General features: G+C 50.1%; 1 protein-coding gene across 2 annotated transcripts; it reads right to left on the bottom strand.

Moving 5' to 3' along the window:
• Positions 1 to 521: 521 nt before the first annotated feature.
• On the bottom strand, positions 522 to 25,814 carry LOC142497902 (lens fiber membrane intrinsic protein-like). 2 transcript variants are annotated; one of them, XR_012802348.1, is made up of 6 exons: positions 25,675 to 25,814; positions 13,454 to 13,662; positions 12,261 to 12,410; positions 8,999 to 9,133; positions 5,409 to 7,858; positions 522 to 5,330 (listed from the first exon to the last, which is right to left on the bottom strand). XR_012802348.1 is itself a non-coding variant. In XM_075606317.1 (5 exons), the coding sequence occupies exons 2-5, from the start codon at positions 13,626 to 13,628 to the stop codon at positions 7,797 to 7,799; spliced, it is 522 nt and encodes a 173-aa protein (XP_075462432.1). In that variant the 5' UTR covers positions 13,629 to 13,662; positions 25,675 to 25,814; the 3' UTR covers positions 522 to 7,796. The 2 variants fall into 2 exon arrangements, 1 of the variants encoding a protein (XP_075462432.1); XM_075606317.1 differs by having other exon boundaries at positions 522 to 7,858.
• Between the last annotated feature and the right edge of the window lie 1,051 nt (positions 25,815 to 26,865).

Raw genomic sequence — 26,865 nt, 5'->3', positions numbered from 1 at the left:
TCTTTTTAGGGTTTATGAACTTGGCGGCCGATTTTGACGCAGAGTATTCTTTTTGCATACGTGCCAGTTACATCTGTACGCCTATAGCGCAGCCTGTTTGTGTGAGCAAAAAAAATATATAGCATCAGGTTTATTAAAAGGGAATAAAATCCCATTGAAAACCAAAGAGGTTTTTTTTTTGGGTGACAAATATGGCACTTATATACTATACATAATCCCCTTTAATAACGGGAGCGAGACTCGTGCAGGAGAACAGCTGCACATCTATAGGTGAAACAGAGTTAAAGGATGGGATATTTTATTTTGATAAATCAGGTGCTGTTTTTTCCGACCAGTTCTGCACCCAGGGATATTTGATACGTAACGGAGAATGAAGTTACTGTAAACGCAATTCAACAAACCCCAGTTTATTATATCACTGAGGGACGAATGCATGGAGCTCTGAGCTGATGGAGCTTTCCCTGCGAGGAAAAAATGTGGTATATTTACTACAGTAAAAAAAAAACAGAGCAGAAATCTCATTGAAAGCAAATATTTTTCCTTTAATATATCTGGTTTTGACCCCGTTTTGCAGCTGGAAGTCTTTAGTAAATAATCCCCAGTGTTACACAGAACTAGAGGGTGTCTTTCTAAATCTCTCCTGCATGTAAAACCAGCTCACTAAGTAGCAGCAGATTTATATAAATAAAACATTCAAATAAAAGCAGCTATATTTTTGTTCTTTTTAGAAAGTGGCATTTTTGTACTCTTTTTGCAGCAGTGTTGGCCGAGCTTTGCAGCTGGAAGACTTTGATGAATGTGCAGAGCTGAAATAGCAAATGAAATGAACACTTGTGAGCCCGTTCCTGTGTCTCGGGCAGATCTGCGAAGCTATACGTGGCAGGTCTCGTTCTGCTCCAGTGAGTGACCACTATTAAGCCAGTTCTCCCTCCATTCAAGCGGATAGGAGATCCTTTTGCGGGTGCAGGTAGTGTTAGGACTTGCAGGGGACACCGTGGCGGGGTGTGCAGGTAGTGTTAGGACTTGCAGGGGAAACCGTGGCGGGGTGTGCAGGTAGTGTTAGGACTTGCAGGGGACACCGTGGCGGGGTGTGCAGGTAGTGTTAGGACTTGCAGGGGACACCGTGGCGGGGTGTGCAGGTAGTGTTAGGACTTGCAGGGGACACCGTGGCAGGGTTTGCAGGTAGTGTTAGGACTTGCAGGGGACACCGTGGCGGGGTTTGCAGGTAGTGTTAGGACTTGCAGGGGACACCGTGGCGGGGTGTGCAGGCAGTGTTAGGACTTGCAGGGGACACCGTGGCGGGGTGTGCAGGTAGTGTTAGGACTTGCAGGGGACACCGTGGCAGGGTGTGCAGGCAGTGTTAGGACTTGCAGGGGACACCGTGGCGAGGTTTGCAGGTAGTGTTAGGACTTGCAGGGGACACCGTGGCGGGGTGTGCAGGTAGTGTTAGGACTTGCAGGGGACACCGTGGCGGGGTCTGCAGGTAGTGTTAGGACTTGCAGGGGACACCGTGGCGGGGTGTGCAGGCAGTGTTAGGACTTGCAGGGGACACCGTGGCGGGGTGTGCAGGCAGTGTTAGGACTTGCAGGGGACACCGTGGTGAGGTTTGCAGGCAGTGTTAGGACTTGCAGGGGACACCGTGGCAGGGTGTGCAGGCAGTGTTAGGACTTGCAGGGGACACCGTGGCGGGGTTTGCAGGCAGTGTTAGGACTTGCAGGGGACACCGTGGCGAGGTTTGCAGGTAGTGTTAGGACTTGCAGGGGACACCGTGGCGGGGTGTGCAGGTAGTGTTAGGACTTGCAGGGGACACCATGGCGGGGTGTGCAGGCAGTGTTAGGACTTGCAGGGGACACCGTGGCGGGGTTTGCAGGTAGTGTTAGGACTTGCAGGGGACACCGTGGCGGGGTGTGCAGGTAGTGTTAGGACTTGCAGGGGACACCATGGCGGGGTGTGCAGGCAGTGTTAGGACTTGCAGGGGACACCGTGGCGAGGTTTGCAGGCAGTGTTAGGACTTGCAGGGGACACCGTGGCGGGGTTTGCAGGCAGTGTTAGGACTTGCAGGGGACACCGTGGCAGGGTGTGCAGGCAGTGTTAGGACTTGCAGGGGACACTGTGGCGAGGTTTGCAGGTAGTGTTAGGACTTGCAGGGGACACCGTGGCGAGGTTTGCAGGTAGTGTTAGGACTTGCAGGGGACACCGTGGCGGGGTTTGCAGGCAGTGTTAGGACTTGCAGGGGACACCGTGGCAGGGTGTGCAGGCAGTGTTAGGACTTGCAGGGGACACCGTGGCGGGGTGTGCAGGCAGTGTTAGGACTTGCAGGGGACACCGTGGCGGGGTGTGCAGGCAGTGTTAGGACTTGCAGGGGACACCGTGGCGGGGTGTGCAGGCAGTGTTAGGACTTGCAGGGGACACCGTGGCGAGGTGTGCAGGTAGTGTTACGACTTGCAGGGGACACCGTGGCGGGGTGTGCAGGTAGTGTTACGACTTGCAGGGGACACCGTGGCGAGGTTTGCAGGTAGTGTTAGGACTTGCAGGGGACACCGTGGCGGGGTGTGCAGGCAGTGTTAGGACTTGCAGGGGACACCGTGGCGGGGTGTGCAGGCAGTGTTAGGACTTGCAGGGGACACCATGGCGGGGTGTGCAGGTAGTGTTAGGACTTGCAGGGGACACCGTGGCGGGGTGTGCAGGCAGTGTTAGGACTTGCAGGGGAAGCCGTGGCTGGGTGTGCAGGCAGTGTTAGGACTTGCAGGGGACACCATGGCGGGGTGTGCAGGTAGTGTTAGGACTTGCAGGGGACACCGTGGCGGGGTGTGCAGGTAGTGTTAGGACTTGCAGGGGACACCGTGGCGAGGTGTGCAGGTAGTGTTAGGACTTGCAGGGGACACCGTGGCGGGGTGTGCAGGTAGTGTTAGGACTTGCAGGGGAAGCCGTGGCTGGGTGTGCAGGCAGTGTTAGGACTTGCAGGGGAAGCCGTGGCTGGGTGTGCAGGCAGTGTTAGGACTTGCAGGGGACACTGTGGCGGGGTGTGCAGGTAGTGTTAGGACTTGCAGGGGACACCATGGCGGGGTGTGCAGGCAGTGTTAGGACTTGCAGGGGACACCGTGGCGGGGTGTGCAGGTAGTGTTAGGACTTGCAGGGGACACCGTGGCGGGGTGTGCAGGTAGTGTTAGGACTTGCAGGGGAAGCCGTGGCTGGGTGTGCAGGCAGTGTTAGGACTTGCAGGGGACACCGTGGCGGGGTGTGCAGGTAGTGTTAGGACTTGCAGGGGACACCGTGGCGGGGTTTGCAGGCAGTGTTAGGACTTGCAGGGGACACCGTGGCGGGGTGTGCAGGTAGTGTTAGGACTTGCAGGGGACACTGTGGCGGGGTTTGCAGGCAGTGTTAGGACTTGCAGGGGACACCGTGGTGGGGTGTGCAGGTAGTGTTAGGACTTGCAGGGGACACCGTGGCGGGGTGTGCAGGTAGTGTTAGGACTTGCAGGGGACGCCGTGGCGGGGTTTGCAGGCAGTGTTAGGACTTGCAGGGGACACCGTGGCGGGGTGTGCAGGTAGTGTTAGGACTTGCAGGGGACACCGTGGCGGGGTGTGCAGGCAGTGTTAGGACTTGCAGGGGACACCGTGGCGGGGTGTGCAGGTAGTGTTAGGACTTGCAGGGGACACCGTGGCGGGGTGTGCAGGTAGTGTTAGGACTTGCAGGGGACACCGTGGCGGGGTGTGCAGGTAGTGTTAGGACTTGCAGGGGACACCGTGGCGGGGTGTGCAGGTAGTGTTAGGACTTGCAGGGTACACCGTGGCGGGGTTTGCAGGTAGTGTTAGGACTTGCAGGGGACACCGTGGCGGGGTGTGCAGGTAGTGTTAGGACTTGCAGGGGACACCGTGGCAGGGTGTGCAGGCAGTGTTAGGACTTGCAGGGGACACCGTGGCGGGGTGTGCAGGCAGTGTTAGGACTTGCAGGGGACACCGTGGCGGGGTGTGCAGGTAGTGTTAGGACTTGCAGGGGACACCGTGGCAGGGTGTGCAGGCAGTGTTAGGACTTGCAGGGGACACCGTGGCGGGGTGTGCAGGTAGTGTTAGGACTTGCAGGGGACACCGTGGCGGGGTGTGCAGGTAGTGTTAGGACTTGCAGGGGACACCGTGGCGGGGTTCACAGGTTTATAACGCTTTGGCCAAAGAGTTTAACTAAATGACTCTCACTTATAAAAAGAAAAACAGATACGTATTTAACTCTATAATGACTATATAATGACTATATAATTGGCCACATTGGGTGTAGCACTGAGGCGTTCTGTCTTTTGTTATAGATCTGCAAACCTGCCTTTCCCCATTAACTCTTAGCATACCGTGCTTTTACTGTAGCCAGGGATTCTGGGTAAAAACATGCAAATGAGCACAGCAGGTGTGTCTCTTTTTGATTCTTGTCTATTTCAACATGGGCGCCTCCCTATAAGCTCATGCCTGCTGTATAAATGTTAGGTACAAGCATCTACTGCAATTACTGACCTCCGACGAGGGGTTAAGGAGCGCGATCCCGCATTACTGCAGAATGCAAAATGGAACTCCGTTACCCGGAACCTCTCCCTAACGCCCCGGCTCTGTCCGCAAAGCCGAGGCACCCAATATGGGGGTGTCCTATATGGGACACTCTGTGTAGCATTGCATAATACAGGGTACGCCGCCGTTCCCACGCAGACCTGAGTGCCCTATCTTTAGCCAGACATTGTATATGTTCCGTGTTACTTTTCCCAGGGCTCGTACCCGGCGGGGACGTACAACCCGCCGCTGTAGGGGGTCCATGTTAAAAGGGGCAAGAAGCAAAAGGTGACACGGTGTGCTCATTTGCATATCATTAGCCCGCTCCTTGATAACGGCAGCGGTATGCTGCGGAAACGCTGGGTTCTCTGGCACAATAAATGTGTGTGCTTAAGACCGTGTGCCTGCTTCCTTTCTCTTCACACTCATTTGCATGTCATTACCCAGAATCCCTGGCTGCTGTGGAAACACTGTATGCTAAGAGATAAAGGGGAAGGGCAGGGTTGCAGACCTGTCTGAGACGGGTGAATGTGCTCACACGCGGGACTTTTATTTCCTAATATTTAAGCACAGCAAGGCTGCGCTTATAGTGCTGGCGACGCAACGTCGCGGCGAAACAAATGCATTGCCCCTGTCGCGTGCGCTTATAGTAAGCACGGCGTGACGGAGCGACGGTTTGGTCGCGATCGCTACAAGTCATCTCTATTTGATTTTTCCAGGGACCGCAGCCTGACGTCACGTCGCCGGCACTATAAGCGCAGCCTGACGTCACCGTCACGTCGCCGGCACTATAAGCGCAGCCTGACGTCACCGTCACGTCGCCGGCACTATAAGCGCAGCCTGACGTCACCGTCACGTCGCCGGCACTATAAGCGCAGCCTGACGTCGCCGGCACTATAAGCGCAGCCTGACGTCGCCGGCACTATAAGCGCAGCCTGACGTCGCGTCGCCGGCACTATAAGTGCAGCCTGACGTCGCGTCGCTGGCACAATAAGCGCAGCGTGATGTCGCGTCGCCGGCACTATAAGCGCAGCCTGACGTCACGTCGCCGGCACTATAAGCGCAGCCTGACGTCGCCGGCACTATAAGCGCAGCCTGACGTCACCGTCACGTCGCCGGCACTATAAGCGCAGCCTGACGTCACCGTCACGTCGCCAGCACTATAAGCGCAGCCTGACGTCGCCGGCACTATAAGCGCAGCCTGGCGTCACCGTCACGTCGCCAGCACTATAAGCGCAGCCTGACGTCGCCGGCACTATAAGCGCAGCCTGGCGTCACCGTCGCCGGCACTATAAGCGCAGCGTGATGTCGCGTCGCCGGCACTATAAGCGCAGCCTGGCGTCACCGTCGCCGGCACTATAAGCGCAGCGTGATGTCGCGTCGCCGGCACTATAAGCGCAGCCTGACGTCGCCGGCACTATAAGCGCAGCCTGACGTCGCGTCGCCGGCACTATAAGCGCAGCGTGATGTCGCGTCGCCGGCACTATAAGCGCAGCCTGGCGTCACCGTCGCCGGCACTATAAGCGCAGCCTGACGTCGCCGTCGCCGGCACTATAAGCGCAGCGTGACGTCGCAGTCGCCAGCACTATAAGCGCAGCCTGACGTCGCGTCGCCGGCACTATAAGCGCAGCCTGACGTCGCCGTCGCCGGCACTATAAGCGCAGCCTGACGTCGCGTCGCCGGCACTATAAGCGCAGCCTGACGTCGCCGTCGCCGGCACTATAAGCGCAGCCTGACGTCGCCGTCGCCGGCACTATAAGCGCAGCCTGACGTCGCCGTCGCCGGCACTATAAGCGCAGCCTGACGTCGCCGTCGCCGTCGCCGGCACTATAAGTGCAGCCTGGCGTCGCCGTCGCCGGCACTATAAGCGCAGCCTGACGTCGCCGTCGCCGGCACTATAAGCGCGGCCTTAGTCATGTGTTTTTTGGTAGCTAGAAAAATGATAGTACGGGGATTTGTTCTTTCTTTTTAGCAACTGAGGGGTAAATTCTATATATCCAAAAGCGGCCGTGTGGGGCATTATTTGACCGAAAATCCTATTTGAATGGTATGGGGATCTTTGGCTGAGCCCGTCCCGAATGGCGACTTCATCAGATATAGAATTTCCCCTAAATGTTCCTTCCCGCGTCGCTCTCACCCACAGTTTGCAGAGTATCGTTTTGTTTGAAAAATTGCCACTACTTTTTCTCCATGTAAAATCCCCCAGTTGTCCTGTTCCACGCTGCTCCCCACTGCTCCGCGCTGCTCCCCACTGCTCCGCGCTGCTCCACACTGCTCCGCGCTGCTCCCCACTGCTCCCCGCTACTCCACACTGCTCCACGCTGCTCCTCTAGGAATCATCTCCTATCCCCATCGTGCCCGGTTCCTGGAAACTTTCTCGTTGGCGCTGGTGTGTTTCCTCGTGCACGAGGCGCTGATAAAAGCAGCGAGGATACTACACGGGACGTACTCTTCATTGTAATCCAGGGGTGGGGCAACTCAGTCCTCAAGGGCCGCCAACAGGTCAGGTTTTCAAGATATCCCTGCTTCAGCACAGGTGGCTCAATCAAAGACTCATTTGAAGACTGAGCCTCTGATTGTGCCACCTATGCTGAAGCAGGGACTGATTGAGTCACCTGTGTTGAAGCAGGCACTGATTGCGTCACCAGTGCTGAAGCAGGGATACCCAGAAAACCTTACCTGTTGGTGGCCCCTGAGGCCTGGAGTTGCCAAGCCCTGTTGGAAACCCTTTTGCCGCGTTTACGTTTCTATCAATGCCGACATTTTCCATCAAATCTTACACGGTGAAGCAAGTTCTCGCTATGGAAGAGAATGCGTTACATAGGTGAGTGCTTTCAGCTGATAGCAACCCCAATAGAACAAGACAGCAGCCCTTTATACATTGAAGTCGCACTGATGCTTTAACGCTTTCATCCCCAGTCTTCGGAGTCAGGATATGATCTGGGATGAGAGCACTGAGCTGTCACACGTTCCTGAGTGGTCGCCAGTGAAACAGCATTAAGGACACACTGCAAGAGTTAGGTTACCACTGAGTATATTCCCACCAAGGAGGTATTAGAAGGGGTCTGGTAACGTTAGCACGGCAGGAGGCATGCTCAGTGATCTCACCTCACTGTCACAGTGACCTGCTTACTGTTAAATGGCTGGGCTTATCTGGGGGTAACCCAACTCTTACAGTGCATCCACAGGGAAGAGCCCGATGAGGAGTAAGAGGAGAAAGGGCCAGTAGAGGTTGGGGTGATTATTTCTTCTCTCCTTCCCGGCGTTTTAGCGAGGTCCTGTCACACGCCGGCACTCGTGCATCCGGTAAGCGCACATGTAAAATATACCTGCAGAGACAGGAACGCGGTGGGATCAGAGGCACTGCAGGAGGGAGGGATCGTTCAGTGTACAGTACAGAGAGCAAAGACACGTTTGTGTTGCACACAGCGTAGCCATGGAAGGCTAACCCGGAGACTTTCTGCAAATTCATGTTTTACATTCATTTATTTTATTTATATATTTATCTCTCTTACGTCCAGCGGCGGCGGCGGCGGCATCTCCCGCTGCAACGTCCAGTCAGCATTGCTCTGCGACATCAAGTGGCGTGCGTTGCCATGTGACGTCACGTGAAGTCGTGGCGCCCTGCAGCATCAAGTTGCCACGTGGTGCTGAGGAGTCATGGGACGCCCCTTGTCACGGCAACGTGACGCCGCGCGAGTCACGTAGCGTCCAGTTGTCATGGCAACGCGGCGCCATTTGACGTGGCAGGAGCCATGTTGACGGGATTTGCAGGGGGAGATGCCGCCAGGACATTTTTCACCTGTAGCCCTGAGATACGTGGCGGAGACCCGTAATCTCCGCGGTGGCGCCCCTGCCTGCGCATTGTCCCATTTTCTGCTTGCGCGCGGGGCGAGTGTGAGAGCGCGTTTCCTGCGCTGCATGTATATTATTAGCAAAGGTACAATACAAAAAGATTGGGCAGAATTGGACACGTCTCATCATCCACAAATCCACAGAGGTCCGATAACTCGGGGCTTATAACGAACTGTTATCAAAATCACTATTACACGCACAAACGGCGCCCGCCGTGGTGCAAAAGCTTTACTAGAAATGTTCCAGCATCTGGCCGCGAGTGGCACGGAGACGGAAATAATGTCACGTTATTTAAAGATAACGGCGCTATGCCGTAAACCAGGGGCGGCCCTGCTTCGACTGAGCCACTGATTGAGCCACTTGTGCTGAAGCAGGGGTATCCTGCAACCTGACCTGTGTGTGGCCCTTGAGGACTGGCGCTGGTAATCTCTCACAAGCAGGGCCCCTCTCCCCTCTTTATCTCTGTCTGTGCCTGTGCGCGCTCACTTGTATGTTACTGTTCATGTCATGTACATTACCCTGTGCCCCTCTTGTACTGCGCGGCAAGAATATGTTGGCGCTTTACAAATAAACAATAATGACAACTGATTGGGGCATAAACACCCAGGTCTCACCTGCAAAAAAGGTCATGAGCAAAGCCACCCAGCCCAGGATGTAGGACCACGAGAAACGCCAGTCCCCAAAGCGCTTCCCCAGGAAATTCACCGTGACCCCCGTGTATATCGCCATGGCCAGCAACACAAAGAGAGCTAGGGAGAGAGGAGAGAGAGGGATGGGAGAGGGGAGAGGGGAGAGAGAGGGGTGGGAGAGGGGAGGGAGAGGGGTGGGAGAGGGGAGAGAGAGGGGTGGGAGAGGGGAGAGGGAAGGGGAGAGAGAGGGGTGGGAGAGGGGAGAAAACAAGAGAGAGAGAGGGGGAAAGAGAGAGAGAGAGAGGGGGGGGAAAGAGAGAGAGAGAGAGGGGGAAAGAGAGAGAGAGAGAGAGAGAGAGAGAGGGGGAAAGAGAGGGAAACAGAGGGAAAGAGAGAGACAGAGACACAGACACACAGAGAAAGAGACACAGAGAAAGAGACACAGAGACAGAGCACAGAGACAGAGACACAGAGACACAGAGAAAGAGATACAGACACAGAGACAGAGACACAGAGACAGAGACACAGAGACAGAGACACAGAGACACAGAGAAAGAGATACAGAGAAAGAGACACAGAGACAGAGACACAGAGACAGAGACACAGAGAAAGAGATACAGACACAGAGACAGAGAGAGAGACAGAGACGAATGGGGAAACGGAGAGGGATATAATATTTTTATATCTGAAATGGAGGATGTAACAGCAGAGTTCGGTGTGCGTTTAGCAACATATACTTATTTCCTCCATTACTTGTCCTCTTGTTCTCCCCTAGAGATAAGGACTATTTCAGCGTGTGGAGCGGGGAAACGCAATACAGGACTAACACACGACAATGGCGTTACACTAAGCCTGTGCAAATGAGATATACAACAGACGGGGTTTTAGCATAGAATTAGCTTTGAGAGTGAGCGTTAACCTCCGGGAAAAGATCGTCTGTTCCTGCTTCAGGTAACGTCACATTACGTGCCCTGATTTAGCACGGTTTAGTGTGTGTGCCCTGATTTAGCAGGGTTTAGTGTATGTGCCCTGATTTAGCAGGGATTACTGTATGTGCCCTGATTTAGCAGGGATTAGTGTATGTGCCCTGATTTAGCAGGGATTAGTGTGTGTGCCCTGATTTAGCAGGGATTACTGTATGTGCCCTGATTTAGCAGGGATTAGTGTATGTATCCTGATTTAGCAGGGATTAGTGTGTGTGCCCTGATTTAGCAGGGATTAGTGTGTGTGCCCTGATTTAGCAGGGATTAGTGTGTGTGCCCGGATTTAGCAGGGATTAGTGTGTGTGCCCTGATTTAGCAGGGATTAGTGTGTGTGCCCTGATTTAGCAGGGATTATTGTGTGTGGCCTGATTTAGCAGGGATTGCTGTATGTATCCTGATTTAGCAGGGATTAGTGTGTGTGCCCTGATTTAGCAGGGATTAGTGTGTGTGGCCTGATTTAGCAGGGATTACTGTATGTATCCTGATTTAGCAGGGATTAGTGTGTGTGCCCGGATTTAGCAGGGATTAGTGTGTGTGCCCTGATTTAGCAGGGATTACTGTATGTGCCCTGATTTAGCAGGGATTAGTGTATGTATCCTGATTTAGCAGGGATTAGTGTGTGTGCCCTGATTTAGCAGGGATTAGTGTGTGTGCCCTGATTTAGCAGGGATTAGTGTGTGTGCCCGGATTTAGCAGGGATTAGTGTGTGTGCCCTGATTTAGCAGGGATTAGTGTGTGTGCCCTGATTTAGAAGGGATTAGTGTGTGTGGCCTGATTTAGCAGGGATTACTGTATGTATCCTGATTTAGCAGGGATTAGTGTGTGTGCCCTGATTTAGCAGGGATTAGTGTGTGTGCCCTGATTTAGCAGGGATTAGTGTGTGTGCCCTGATTTAGCAGGGATTAGTGTGTGTGCCCGGATTTAGCAGGGATTAGTGTGTGTGCCCGGATTTAGCAGGGATTAGTGTGTGTGCCCGGATTTAGCAGGGATTAGTGTGTGTGCCCTGATTTAGCAGGGATTAGTGTGTGTGCCCTGATTTAGCAGGGATTAGTGTGTGTATGCCCGGATTTAGCAGGGATTAGTGTGTGTGCCCGGATTTAGCAGGGATTAGTGTGTGTGCCCTGATTTAGCAGGGATTAGTGTGTGTGCCCTGATTTAGCAGGGATTAGTGTGTGTGCCCGGATTTAGCAGGGATTAGTGTGTGTGCCCGGATTTAGCAGGGATTAGTGTGTGTGCCCTGATTTAGCAGGGATTAGTGTGTGTGCCCTGATTTAGCAGGGATTAGTGTGTGTGCCCTGATTTAGCAGGGATTAGTGTGTGTGCCCGGATTTAGCAGGGATTAGTGTGTGTGCCCGGATTTAGCAGGGATTAGTGTGTGTGTCCGGATTTAGCAGGGATTAGTGTATGTGACCTGTAATCTCTTCTAATTGTATCCTAAAGGTTATGACATGCTTTAATAAACATTTCCCGTCTTTATTATTTATCTCCGTGGTTTTATGATCTCTGTTTTGTTGACATTATATTAAGGCTTTTTAGGCCTCGTTCAGGGTGCCAGCTGCAGGACTCGAAGGGAGGGCGGGAGGGAGGCAGTGCGGGAGTTTGCTGGGCGATCAGTGTTTATCCCCCAGCAGACTTTTCAGCGTTGGGGAGGGGGCGGGGCTACAGACGGCAGGGTAAGTATCCAAGTTGCAGTCATGAAATCATTCTGAAGAATGATTTCATTGGCTGCCTTGGTCCCTGTGACGCTGCTGTAGCTCCAAAAAAACGAAATTTTAGTTTATTGAAACTGTAGTCAGCTTCAACTCCTGGCTTCGGAGACAGGGCGGTTGCTACCCTGAAAACCAGTATTCAAATTGAATACTTTGTTTCTCACGGCAGCACGCACGGCAGCACGCCCTCCCTCCGAAGCCAGCACCCTGAACGAGGCCTTAGGATGCATTCTGTTTATGAAATCGGACTCTTCTATTTCCGAGCCTACACATAGGATAACTGGATGGACAATGTGTGTGTGTGTGTGTGTGTGTGTGTGTCCAGGAAGGCTTGTTTATAAATGGAGTAGCAGACATGACATTAGTGTGCGTATGTGCGTCTGTCAGGGCAGACTTGCTCTGTGGGCCCCTTTATAAATGCAGTACCTGCTGAAGGAGAGGAGATGGCATTGTCTATAAATACAGGCTCCATATGAAATAGGCTAGCGCGCGATATGTGGTAATATATGTTGGGGTGGCTGGCCAGTGTTGGGAGGTGGTGCACGGACTACTTACTGGAAATAAAGAACATGATCCCTGCAGCAAATGATCTGTTGAATCTTTGGAAGGTGGAGAAGTGAGCAAAGGAGAGAATCCCAGCGATGATCCCGGCGAAGCAAGACAAGGTGGACAGGATCATGAAGGCCCGAGTGGCATTCCAGTAAGCTAGCAGAGAACAGAGATTAAACTGAATGAGGGCGGGCCCGGGAACCATAAATAAAACTGGTATTATGAATCAGGGACTATGTCATAAATAACTGACTAATGTATTGCGTGTATACTTTCTCCCTAAATCGTGTTACCTCATCCCAATGCAGTGGAAGACTATAAGATCTACGCCATTACCCTGACTATGTTCCCTGGTATGAGCTGTCACATGTTGGCATGTACTGCAGCTGAGGGCAACACTTACCAGTCTCAACAGTGAGATTATTACTTGTATCACCACTAGAGGGTGCTGGAGTATAGTAACCATGTTTGTCCCTATTATAGCAGAGTGACATAGAGGTGACACAGAGTCTATTCCCCACAAAGACAGAAGGGACGTGGAGCCCAGATTTACTCAGCTGTACTAAGTATGACCACCCCACCACGTGATGACACAATGACACAATGACACATTAACTAAGGAGATCTGTCCAAAGGGAGACCGTGGCAGAGAAAGGCAGGGGGCCTATGCCCTTCTGAATATGTATCTCCCACTCAAGGGTTACACACTGACAGAGTGGGAGAAACTTATAGCCCACTGAGAATATCTCTCACACTAAAGGGTAACAAAGTCTGATTTACGCCTCCCACCTTATGGACACACTGAGAAAGGACCTGCAACCTATGAAGTGTGTCACTCCCACTGCAGGGTGACATTGCAACACAGACAGAGAAGGGTTTGCAATGTCCCATTGTAACCTGTGCCTCTTATCTCAGTGTCAAACGATCCACTGTTGCTTAATTTGAATGTGAAACGCACCTTATATGAAATGATAGAGTATCACATACGCAGGACTCCAAGGGCGGCAGATCCATTCTATCGCCCAGGAGTCCCATACATGAGATACCCAGTCACAGAACATATCGGTTCATTTCATCTTATTACGTCATACCCAGTGGTGGTGGAAGACAGGTATTGGGGGCTTCTCTGGCCAGAAGGAGTTGAAATAATGCTTAGAGAGAAGGGGAGGATGAGGAGAACGTTAAGGGGACACGTATACCGATGCTTTCAATCTGCATGTAGCACTTCCCGGTGACACAGTATCTCCAGAGTCCCTGGTGGGCGAAAGCACCTGACAGACGGTACTGCATCCAGAAGTCAGTCGCTGTAGACACGACCAGCAATATGTTGCCCACGCAGGCGCAGAACAGGCCTCCACCCATGAAACTGTACATGTTCTCGGCACTAAGGGAGCTCTAGAGATGAGACCTGGGGAACAAGCAGGCGAGAAGGGGCTGAGTGACATATCCAAGACTAGAAACCTCCACTCACCTGGAAATAACTATGCGGCAGTCTGTAATGATGCTTCATACGTCTATACAATTCAAGTCTCCCAAAGCCTCTTCTCACCAGAACTAAGATCGGTCGCACAAGCCTTTGCCAGTACGCCATTGTAAAGTTAAAACTGTCTTCTGTCAGCTCTGTTCCCCTCAGGGATTGATAAGGTTGAACTGTAGATGCTGGCATTGCTATTTCTCAGAGACTATTGTAAATAGCTTTGAGAGCAGCTGTTTTTGAGCCTGTCATATGCTGTTAAAGCAAGACTACAGAGGACAGGACAGCCTTATAAGACACCATTGTATATCTCTTGCTCAGCAGTTAAATGTTTTAAGATTTACAGAAAAGGCATTACTGTATGTAAAGGTTACATGTAAATTTAGATGTGTATCCATATTTGTAACAGATGACAACGGTATTTTTGTCCCTGCCTTATGTATAAAACTTGCTTTGTGAACCATTAAAGTCAGTTGTGAGAATTCAACCATAGTCTCCATTGAATTTTTATTGCTCTGGGCCCGTCTGCTATACTATTTCAGAAATACATATCCGTGCCGCACGATGCTCCCGGGAGAAATTGTGTGTTTTGCTTGCCCTAGAAGATGACCTGATCTGTAGAGATCTAACAGTCATGTTAATCCTGCCCGCTCATGCCGCCATCTCCCCCAACTCACAGCTATATCCAGTGGGAGATCCCATCTTCAACTTTTGGTATTACTTGTAGGTAAAACTTGATGAGCTTGCCAGTGTGTACTCGGCACAGCTTTATGTTGGGGACGTATCCAAGCTTCCCTCTCCGGCGCGCAGTGGGAATGAAAATACGCTGCGTGGTCATCTTTAAAATGCCATCTTTGTTCTCTAATAAAAAATATTGGCGCTCCCTTCAGTGACTCTCCTATATTCTCCAAGTCCCATCATGCCCCAGAGACGGAGAGGACCACATACAGTGTTGTTAAATTAAAGGAGTTTTGATAAGAAATGAGCGATCCCTCCATGTTGTGTTAGAGTAACTTTCCACGGGCGTTTATCAAACAATGGCCAGAGGAACGTGCTTGTTTCATATAACTGGCCTGCCCTGAAATCACAGTAACACTCATTTTATAATGACACTACACAGTTTCAAATTGCAAAGCCAGTATAAGCAACCTCACACTGATGAGACCCTAAGGGTCGAAACAGCTGTATGTGAGTAGGGTTACTAGCTCTGCACTTCTTAAACCCAAGCTGTGGTGAAAAGCCGTGTAATACGTCAGGCCTAAGCTTATAGGGGATTTGAAGCAAAGGATGACACTTTGTGCTCATTTGCCTGTCATTTCCCAGAATCCCTGGCTGCAGTGATTGCATTGCATGCTAAGATAATGGGGAAGAGCAGGGTTGCAGACCTGCCTGAGATATGAATCTTCTCACACGTGATATTTCTATTTGCTATAACGACTCTACAATCCCAGATCGCACCAATGTTTGGGTTCCCTTGCCCCTGTGGGTCCCGTAGCTCCTCATCAATGTTTGGGTTCCCTGTGCCCCTGTGGGTCCCGTAGCTCCTCACTATGATACAGTACACTTTCTACCTCCCTATGAGATTCTTTTTTCTTCCGCCCTCGATATCTCAGGACACTCAAATGGGTGTGTGCATCAAGGAAAAAGTGCTGCCGTTCCAGGGCAACAAAACCGGCAGCGCAGGAACAAGCGCAGAGAATCCCATGGAAAATAAATCCGTCGGTGCTCTGCGATTCGTTCTTTCTTGCGTTCCTGGGTATGCTGCCGGCTATTATCCATTTGTAGGAGCACCGGTAATTGTATCACCTTTTGGATTTTTTATTGTGGTGTGCAGCACTTACCTCTATTCTCAGTCTCTGACTGAGCCACTGATTGGGCAACCTGTGCTGAAGCAGGGCTATTTTTAGAACAGGACCTATTGGTGGCCCTTGAGGACTGGAGTTGGCCACTTCTGGGTTATAATCTTAGTGGGTAAAGGGCACTCATGATATACTCTGGTGTCTTACTGGCACGGGTGCACAGCAGGAGTAGAATCCAATAGAGTGAGATCAGGAGCAAAGCGCCACTCACACCATGTAAAGATCAGGAGCAAAGCGCCACTCACACCATGTAAAGATCAGGAGCAAAGCGCCACTCACACCATGTAAAGATCAGGAGCAAAGCGCCACTCACATCATGTAAAGATCAGGAGCAAAGCGCCACTCACATCATGTAAAGATCAGGAGCAAGCGCCACTCACACCATGTAAAGATCAAGAGCAAAGCGGCACTCACATCATGTAAAGATCAGGAGCAAAGCGGCACTCACACCATGTAAAGATCAGGAGCAAAGCGGCACTCACACCATGTAAATATCAGGAGCAAAGCGCCACTCACATCATGTAAAGATCAGAAGCAAAGCGCCACTCACATCATGTAAAGATCAGGAGCAAAATGGTACTCACATCATGTAAAGATCAGGAGCAAGCGCCACTCACACCATGTAAAGATCAAGAGCAAAGCGGCACTCACATCCTGTAAAGATCAGGAGCAAAGCGGCACTCACACCATGTAAAGATCAGGAGCAAAGCGGCACTCACACCATGTAAAGATCAGGAGCAAAGCGCCACTCACACCATGTAAATATCAGGAGCAAAGCAGCACTCACACCATGTAAATATCAGGAACAAAGCGGCACTCACATCATGTAAAGATCAGGAACAAAGCGGCACTCACACCATGTAAAGATCAGGAGCAAAGCGGTACTCACACCATGTAAAGATCAGGAGCAAAACGGCACTCACACCATGTAAAGATCAGGAGCAAAGCGCCACTCACACCATGTAAATATCAGGAGCAAAGCGCCACTCACACTATGTAAAGATCAGGAACAAAGCGGCACTCACACCATGTAAAGATCAGGAGCAAAGCAGCACTCACACCATGTAAAGATCAGGAACAAAGCGGCACTCACACCATGTAAAGATCAGGAGCAAAGCGCAACTCACACCATGTAAATATCAGGAGCAAAGCGGCACTCACACCATGTAAAGATCAGGAGCAAAGCACCACTCACACCATGTAAAGATCAGGAGCAAAGCGCCACTCACACCATGTAAAGATCAGGAGCAAAGCAGCACTCACACCATGTAAAGATCAGGAACAAAGCAAAACTCACACCATGTAAAGATCAGGAGCAAAGCAGCACTCACACCATGTAAAGATCAGGAGCAAAGCGCCACTCACACCATGTAAAGATCAGGAACAAAGCGGCACTCACACCATGTAAAGATCAGGAACAAAGCGGCACTCACACCATGTAAAGATCAGGAGCAAAGCAGCACTCACACCATGTAAAGATCAGGAGCAAAGCAACACTCACACCATGTAAAGATCAGGAGCAAAGTAGCACTCACACCATGTAAAGATCAGGAACAAATTGGCACTCACACCATGTAAAGATCAGGAACAAAGCGGCACTCACACCATGTAAAGATCAGGAGCAAAGCGCCACTCACACCATGTAAATATCAGGAGCAAAGCAGCACTCACACCATGTAAAGATCAGGAGCAAAACGCCACTCACACCATGTAAATATCAGGAGCAAAGCAGCACTCACACCATGTAAAGATCAGGAGCAAAGCGCCACTCACACCATGTAAAGATCAGGAACAAAGCGGCACTCACACCATGTAAAGATCAGGAACAAAGCGGCACTCACACCATGTAAAGATCAGGAGCAAAGCAGCACTCACACCATGTAAAGATCAGGAACAAAGCGGCACTCACACCATGTAAAGATCAAGAACAAAGCGGCACTCACACCATGTAAAGATCAGGAACAAAGCGGCACTCACACCATGTAAAGATCAGGAGCAAAGCAGCACTCACACCATGTAAAGATCAGGAGCAAAGCGCCACTCACACCATGTAAATATCAGGAGCAAAGAAGCACTCACACCATGTAAAGATCAGGAACAAAGCGGCACTCACACCATGTAAAGATCAGGAGCAAAGCGCCACTCACACCATGTAAAGATCAGGAGCAAAGCAGCACTCACACCATGTAAAGATCAGGAGCAAAGCGCCACTCACACCATGTAAAGATCAGGAGCAAAGAGCCACTCACACCATGTAAAGATCAGGAGCAAAGCAACACTCACACCATGTAAAGATCAGGAGCAAAGCAGCACTCACACCATGTAAAGATCAGGAGCAAATTGGCACTCACACCATGTAAAGATCAGGAGCAAAGCAGCACTCACACCATGTAAAGATCAGGAGCAAAGCAGCACTCACACCATGTAAAGATCAGGAGCAAAGCAGCACTCACACCATGTAAAGATCAGGAGAAAAGCGCCACTCACACCATGTAAATATCAGGAGCAAAGCGGTACTCACACCATGTAAAGATCAGGAGCAAAGCGCCACTCACACCATGTAAAGATCAGGAGCAAAGCAGCACTCACACCATGTAAAGATCAGGAGCAAAGCAGCACTCACACCATGTAAAGATCAGGAGCAAAGCGCCACTCACACCATTTAAATATCAGGAGCAAAGCGACACTCACACCATGTAAAGATCAGGAGCAAAACGGTACTCAAACCATGTAAAGATCAGGAGCAAAGCGGCACTCACACCATGTAAAGATCAGGAGCAAAGTGGCATTCACACCATGTAAAGATCAGGAGCAAAACGCCACTCACACCATGTAAAGATCAGGAGCAAAGCGCCACTCACACCATGTAAAGATCAGGAGCAAAGCGGCACTCACACCATGTAAAGATCAGGAGCAAAGCAGCACTCACACCATGTAAATATCAGGAGCAAAGCGGCACTCACACCATGTAAAGATCAGGAGCAAAGCGCCACTCACACCATGTAAAGATCAGGAGCAAAGCGCCACTCACACCATGTAAAGATCAGGAGCAAAGCGCCACTCACACCATGTAAAGATCAGGAGCAAAGCGTTACTCACACCATGTAAAGATCAGGAGCAAAGCAGCACTCACACCATGTAAAGATCAGGAGGAAAGCGCCACTCACACCATGTAAAGATCAGGAGCAAAGCGCCACTCACACCATGTAAATATCAGGAGCAAAGCAGCACTCACACCATGTAAAGATCAGGAGCAAAGCAGCACTCACACCATGTAAAGATCAGGAGCAAAGCGGCACTCACACCATGTAAAGATCAGGAGCAAAGCGGTACTCACACCATGTAAATATCAGGAGCAAAGCAGCACTCACGCCATGTAAAGATCAGGAGCAAAGCAGCACTCACACCATGTAAAGATCAGGAGCAAAGCAGCACTCACACCGTGTAAAGATCAGGAACAAAGCACCACTCACACCATGTAAAGATCAGGAGCAAAGCGGCACTCACACCATGTAAAGATCAGGAGCAAAGCAGCACTCACACCATGTAAAGATCAGGAACAAAGCGGTACTCACACCATGTAAAGATCAGGAGCAAAGCGCCACTCACACCATGTGCAGATCAGGAGCAAAGCGCCACTCACACCATGTAAATATCAGGAGCAAAGCGGCACTCACACCATGTAAAGATCAGGAGCAAAGCGCCACTCACACCATGTAAAGATCAGGAGCAAAGCAGCACTCACACCATGTAAAGATCAGGAGCAAAGCGCCACTCACACCATGTAAAGATCAGGAACAAAGAGCCACTCACACCATGTAAAGATCAGGAGCAAAGCAGCACTCACACCATGTAAAGATCAGGAGCAAAGCAACACTCACACCATGTAAAGATCAGGAGCAAAGCGGCACTCACACCATGTAAAGATCAGGAAAAAAGCAGCACTCACACCATGTAAAGATCAGGAGCAAAGCAGCACTCACACCATGTAAAGATCAGGAGCAAAGCAACACTCACACCATGTAAAGATCAGGAGCAAAGCAGCACTCACACCATGTAAAGATCAGGAGCAAATTGGCACTCACACCATGTAAAGATCAGGAGCAAAGCAGCACTCACACCATGTAAAGATCAGGAGCAAAGCAGCACTCACACCATGTAAAGATCAGGAGCAAAGCAGCACTCACACCATGTAAAGATCAGGAGAAAAGCGCCACTCACACCATGTAAATATCAGGAGCAAAGCGGTACTCACACCATGTAAAGATCAGGAGCAAAGCGCCACTCACACCATGTAAAGATCAGGAGCAAAGCAGCACTCACACCATGTAAAGATCAGGAGCAAAGCAGCACTCACACCATGTAAAGATCAGGAGCAAAGCGCCACTCACACCATTTAAATATCACGAGCAAAGCGACACTCACACCATGTAAAGATCAGGAGCAAAACGGTACTCACACCATGTAAAGATCAGGAGCAAAGCGGCACTCACACCATGTAAAGATCAGGAGCAAAGTGGCATTCACACCATGTAAAGATCAGGAGCAAAACGCCACTCACACCATGTAAAGATCAGGAGCAAAGCGCCACTCACACCATGTAAAGATCAGGAGCAAAGCGGCACTCACACCATGTAAAGATCAGGAGCAAAGCAGCACTCACACCATGTAAATATCAGGAGCAAAGCGGCACTCACACCATGTAAAGATCAGGAGCAAAGCGCCACTCACACCATGTAAAGATCAGGAGCAAAGCGCCACTCACACCATGTAAAGATCAGGAGCAAAGCGCCACTCACACCATGTAAAGATCAGGAGCAAAGCGTTACTCACACCATGTAAAGATCAGGAGCAAAGCAGCACTCACACCATGTAAAGATCAGGAGGAAAGCGCCACTCACACCATGTAAAGATCAGGAGCAAAGCGCCACTCACACCATGTAAATATCAGGAGCAAAGCAGCACTCACACCATGTAAAGATCAGGAGCAAAGCGGCACTCACACCATGTAAAGATCAGGAGCAAAGCGGCACTCACACCATGTAAAGATCAGGAGCAAAGCGGTACTCACACCATGTAAATATCAGGAGCAAAGCAGCACTCACGCCATGTAAAGATCAGGAGCAAAGCAGCACTCACACCATGTAAAGATCAGGAGCAAAGCAGCACTCACACCGTGTAAAGATCAGGAACAAAGCACCACTCACACCATGTAAAGATCAGGAGCAAAGCGGCACTCACACCATGTAAAGATCAGGAGCAAAGCAGCACTCACACCATGTAAAGATCAGGAACAAAGCGGTACTCACACCATGTAAAGATCAGGAGCAAAGCGCCACTCACACCATGTGCAGATCAGGAGCAAAGCGCCACTCACACCATGTAAATATCAGGAGCAAAGCGGCACTCACACCATGTAAAGATCAGGAGCAAAGCGGCACTCACACCATGTAAAGATCAGGAGCAAAGCGCCACTCACACCATGTAAAGATCAGGAACAAAGCGCCACTCACACCATGTAAATATCAGGAGCAAAGCGCCACTCACACCATGTAAATATCAGGAGCAAAGCGGCACTCACACCATGTAAAGATCAGGAGCAAAGCAGGACTCACACCATGTAAAGATCAGGAGCAAAGCAGCACTCACACCATGTAAAGATCAGGAGCAAAACGGTACTCACACCATGTAAAGATCAGGAGCAAAGCGGCACTCACACCATGTAAATATCAGGAGCAAAGCGCCACTCACACCATGTAAATATCAGGAGCAAAGCGGCACTCACACCATGTAAAGATCAGGAGCAAAGCAGCACTCACACCATGTAAAGATCAGGAACAAAGCAGCACTCACACCATGTAAAGATCAGGAGCAAAGCGCCACTCACACCATGTAAAGATCAGGAGCAAAGCAGCACTCACACCATGTAAAAGGAACAAAAAGTTGCTGTTATTAAATAAATAAGTTACTTCTTGTGCATCAAGTTGATGCAAGTCCCGTCGCGGTCCAAATCCCATTATATAGGTTAACAGACTGTATTTCTTACGGTATGGCTATTATAAATAATATTACACTAATCCTTTATCGTTACTAAAACTAGTTATAAATATAAAAATGCACACTATTCTGTTTTTATAAATTGTAAAAAAAATAAAAGGCAATGAGTAGAGAAGCACTGTATAAGAAAAAGTCATTTTTTATTGCTAAAAACAAGAAACAATGGCACTGCAGTGATCTCGATGCAAAAATATACTAAATGTATTCAAGCAGGATCGACGTTTCGGACTAACCTCTGACCTTTGTCCGGAGGTGAAACGTTTGCACCAACAAAAATGGGACAAGACCGTACTCGGTGAGAAGAACTCAGACCCGGAAGTCTCAAAACAACGTTACGCACTCTTCCAATCAAGGGCCAAGAAGATGCACTGGAAGGGTCCGAAACCCCGACCGGAGACTTGCGCTCCTCGTAGCTATACCCAGCACGGTCCTCGTAGCTATATCCAGCACGGCCTCGTAGCTATACCCAGCACGGTCCTCATAGCTATACCCAGCACAGTCCTCGTAGCTATACCCAGCACGGTCCTCGTAGCTATACCCAGCACGGCCTCGTAGCTATATCCAGCACGGCCTCGTAGCTATACCCAGCACGGTCCTCGTAGCTATACCCTGCACGGTCCTCGTAGCTATACCCAGCACGGTCCTCGTAGCTATACCCAGCACGGTCCTCGTAGCTATACCCAGCACGGTCCTCGTAGCTATACCCAGCACGGTCCTCGTAGCTATACCCTGCACGGTCCTCGTAGCTATACCCAGCACGGTCCTCGTAGCTATACCCAGCACGGTCCTCGTAGCTATACCCAGCACGGTCCTCGTAGCTATACCCAGCACGGTCCTCGTAGCTATACCCAGCACGGTCCTCGTAGCTATACCCAGCACGGTCCTCGTAGCTATACCCAGCACGGTCCTCGTAGCTATACCCAGCACGGTCCTCGTAGCTATACCCTGCACGGTCCTCGTAGCTATACCCAGCACGGTCCTCGTAGCTATACCCAGCACGGTCCTCGTAGCTATACCCAGCACGGTCCTCGTAGCTATACCCAGCACGGCCCTCGTAGCTATACCCAGCACGGTCCTCGTAGCTATACCCAGCACGGCCCTCGTAGCTATACCCAGCACGGCCTCGTAGCTATACCCAGCACGGTCCTCGTAGCTATACCCAGCACGGCCCTCGTAGCTATACCCAGCACGGTCCTCGTAGCTATACCCAGCACGGCCCTCGTAGCTATACCCAGCACGGTCCTCGTAGCTATACCCTGCACGGTCCTCGTAGCTATACCCAGCACGGTCCTCGTAGCTATACCCAGCACGGTCCTCGTAGCTATACCCAGCACGGTCCTCGTAGCTATACCCAGCACGGTCCTCGTAGCTATACCCAGCACGGTCCTCGTAGCTATACCCAGCACGCTCCTCGTAGCTATACCCAGCACGGCCTCGTAGCTATACCCAGCACGGTCCTCGTAGCTATACCCAGCACGGTCCTCGTAGCTATACCCAGCACGGTCCTCGTAGCTATACCCAGCACGTTCCTCGTAGCTATACCCAGCACGGTCCTCGTAGCTATACCCAGCACGGCCTCGTAGCTATACCCAGCACGGTCCTCGTAGCTATACCCAGCACGGTCCTCGTAGCTATACCCAGCACGGTCCTCGTAGCTATACCCAGCACGGTCCTCGTAGCTATACCCAGCACGGTCCTCGTAGCTATACCCAGCACGGCCTCGTAGCTATACCCAGCACGGTCCTCGTAGCTATACCCAGCACGGTCCTCGTAGCTATACCCAGCACGGTCCTCGTAGCTATACCCAGCACGGTCCTCGTAGCTATACCCAGCACGGTCCTCGTAGCTATACCCAGCACGGTCCTCGTAGCTATACCCAGCACGTATACTTTCTTTCCTCCCGAGACCCACACAGAAACTCTATGAAATAACGGAGTGCCACATGGAAGGTCTGTCATACAGATCTACAAACTGGTGAGGCGTTCGGCTCTTTTTTTAAAGACTTTTATTATATATACGTTGACACCTTATTTTTTGGGGGGGCACAATTTTTGGGGAATCAAGGATTTTGTTTTGGGGACTGAGTTCCAGTTCTTCTCATCAAGGACTGCGCCTTGTTTCATTTTTCATGGTGCATGCGTTTCACTGGGGATCTGAACGTGGAACAGGACATAGAGGGACATCTTTTAGCTAGTCTAATTTTTTTCTACATAGTGAGTGATTTTAAAACCTTTTTTTTAAAAAACATTATGATCTAAATCAGCGGTGCACAAACTGGGGGGCGCGAGATTTTGGGGCTGGCGCGGGTAGTTGCAGAGGCCCCGCTCTCTCCCTCCTCCCCCCCCCCCCCACCCCCCTGGCATTTAAATTAAATGCCGAGGGACCGCTCGAGGCCTCTGCAACCTCTACTTACCGAGGTTCAGCCGGCTCCAGGACGCATTACCATGGCAACGTGGCGTCAAATGACGCTGTGGGGTCATGTGACATCACGGTTGCCACGGTAACGTGATGTCAAATGACGCCACGGGTCAAGTGATGTCACACGAACCCGCGGCGTCAAGATAAGATAAGGCAAAAAGTTTGCGCGCCCTGATCTATATTGTTCTTCGAGCTGTTATTCAGAGTAATATAAATGTATCATAGATGCTTCTATAATATATAATGCTTATAATGCTTCTTTATCCACTATTCTTGTTCTGTATTTTTAGCCCCCTGGGAAGAAAGAGCAGGGAAATACTGCAGCTTCACACCCCGCGAGTGGTAATAGGGATTCTGTCACCAAGCCAGTGCTGATCGGAGGACTCCTACATATGTCATTTAAATGATATCAATCAGGTATTCATCATGATGATATGCATAAAAAATAATGTTAAACGACAAATTAAACGTCATACGTATGAAGTCTTCATACATACCACGCACATTTTATGCAGGTTTGTATTGATTATCGCACAATTATTTGTTAAATACAATCCCAGTACACGGGTGCCATTGTGGAGCTTGGTTTGCCCCAGGATTGCAGATTTTGCCCTAAAAGATTCTCTCTGTAAAATGGTCAGAGGGGAGTTTGCACATTGATCTCTCAGCATCGTTGTATTAAGGTGCAGTAGGTATCTGCCCTGCATTTCCCCCAGCGCCAGTGCCAGTGCCCTTGTAATTTGGGGACTAGTTGGGTCATTAGGGGAGTTCAACAGCGCAAATATTATAATGAGAATAATAATAATCCTGTCTTTTTTTCTTCTTACCTGAAGTAAAAAAAGAAATCCCTGGCCTGAGGCGGCATGAACTTTTCCTGCAAATATTAGGTTTTTACAGCCCCCTCTTATGTCACATCTTGAAGGTTTTTATTATTATTGTTGTTTGGATGCTGAAAGAACAAACGACACAGCGTTTGAATCTGGGGAACCTGGTTCAATTCCCGGTGTCAGCTCCTGGTGACTTTGGGTAAGTCAGTTTATCTCCATGTGCCTCGGGCACCAAAACCATAGATTGTAAACTCATCTGGTGGTGTCAGATTGTGTCTGTAATAATCCTACGTGCTGCGTACCACATGCTATACTGTAATTGTGACGCGCGGGAGAAATGCGCTATATGAAATTACGTTTTTATTATTATCGTTACTTAACTGTGCTGATTGGAATAGTTTGTTTATCAAAGCAAAAGCTTTTTACCATTAACCAGCAAAGGAGATGCTCTGCAGAGATTTCTGTCTAATAAATGTGTGAAGCAAATTACTCTGCAGCCTCCCCCAGAAAATAAATTGGATAAGCAACACATGCCCCACTCTGCACATCCCAAATAATAACGAGTTCTACTGAAGGGCTTGCAATCAAGCTGTTAAATAAGGGAGGTATATTGGGTTGGGTCATACGGTAGCCGCATCGGTCTTGGACTAAATCGAACCATTCCTTGGAGAAACAAATCACAGATAATTGTTGCACCTGGGTTTTCAATGGCTCTACTTCAGGCGTGACACCAACTGTGCTCTCCTACTGCAAAGAAAAACCCTGTTTCACACGACAAGCTTTACCTGTGTGAGGTGTTCTTCCAAGAGGTAAGCTGCTGGAGATCTCTCTTCTTCAATGAGCGAAGCTGAAAAGACTCAGACTAGGCTGGTGTCCAAAAAAAAACTCCCATGATGCCCGCACCCCCGACCCTCACTTTGGATGGTTTCTGTTGACGCAGGTAAAATCCTTTTCACTCAGGATACCTCCCTCCCCCGGAGCGGATAGAAAGGGGTGAATAGATCCCCCCCTTCTCACTCCAGCCCCCCATAGAAGCTCAGAGCTGGTTGGGTTCCTGATAAAGGCATGTGCTTAGCTGGCACTCTCTGCCCGTGAATGGATGTGATGAGGGTGACAGTTTTGTTTCTAGCGAACGGGGCCTCTCAGAACAATAACACACAGCATTAACCCCTTTATGACTGACAAACACTTTTGTGCCATGGTTTGCACGTGACCTGTGATGAGGACCCTGGGATTTTGTGTCACATAAAGCTTAAGGCAGTAGGGCAATAGGGCAAATAATGATACAGTTTGCTTCTGATCCTGTCTTATTCTTAATTATTCTTTCACGGTCAGAAAAGTCTAATAAAGTATACACCCTACAACCTGTCCCACCTTATTCTCTATGGAAACAGAACCCAATCCTTTCTTATTCCTTATACACCCTGTACCCCCGTCCTGTCTTATTCCTTATACACCCTGCACCCCTGTCCTGTCTTAATCCTTATACACCCTGCACCCCGTCCTGTCTTATTCCTTATACACCCTGCACCCCGTCCTGTCTTATTCCTTATACACCCTGCACCCCGTCCTGTCTTATTCCTTATACACCCTGCACCCCGTCCTGTCTTATTCCTTATACACCCTGCACCCCGTCCTGTCTTATTCCTTATACACCCTGCACCCCGTCCTGTCTTATTCCTTATACACCCTGCACCCCGTCCTGTCTTATTCCTTATACACCCTGCACCCCGTCCTGTCTTATTCCTTATACACCCTGCGCCCCGTCCTGTCTTATTCCTTATCCACCCTGCGCCCCGTCCTGTCTTATTCTTTATACACTTTGCAACATGACAAGTCTTATTTATTATACACTCCTCATTTTTAGCTTACTTGTTCCTTATAAAACAATTCCCCAAACTGCAATGAGTGTTCTGTACCCATCTCGCAGCTGGAAAGTAGTATGACAGCTTAAATTGTATCTCCTAGAGACAAAA

Source organism: Ascaphus truei, chromosome 6 (genome assembly GCF_040206685.1).
Source record: "Ascaphus truei isolate aAscTru1 chromosome 6, aAscTru1.hap1, whole genome shotgun sequence".
In the NCBI taxonomy this organism is placed as follows: Eukaryota; Metazoa; Chordata; class Amphibia; order Anura; family Ascaphidae; genus Ascaphus; species Ascaphus truei.
Note: the sequence above shows the minus strand (reverse complement) of the source record. Positions and strands in the feature narration are given on the sequence as shown.

What these genes read in the sequence shown, in the direction of transcription:
- LOC142497902 (XM_075606317.1), bottom strand. Translation starts at nt 13,628, where the DNA reads ATGTACAGTTTCATGGGTGGAGGCCTGTTCTGCGCCTGCGTGGGCAAC. An exon ending in GATCATGTTCTTTATTTCCA is followed by an intron (nt 9,134 to 12,260) that starts GTAAGTAGTCCG and finishes CTCTCTCCCTAG; the next exon opens with CTCTCTTTGTGTTGCTGGCC. An exon ending in GCTCATGACCTTTTTTGCAG is followed by an intron (nt 7,859 to 8,998) that starts GTGAGACCTGGG and finishes CTGTCTCTGCAG; the next exon opens with GTATATTTTACATGTGCGCT.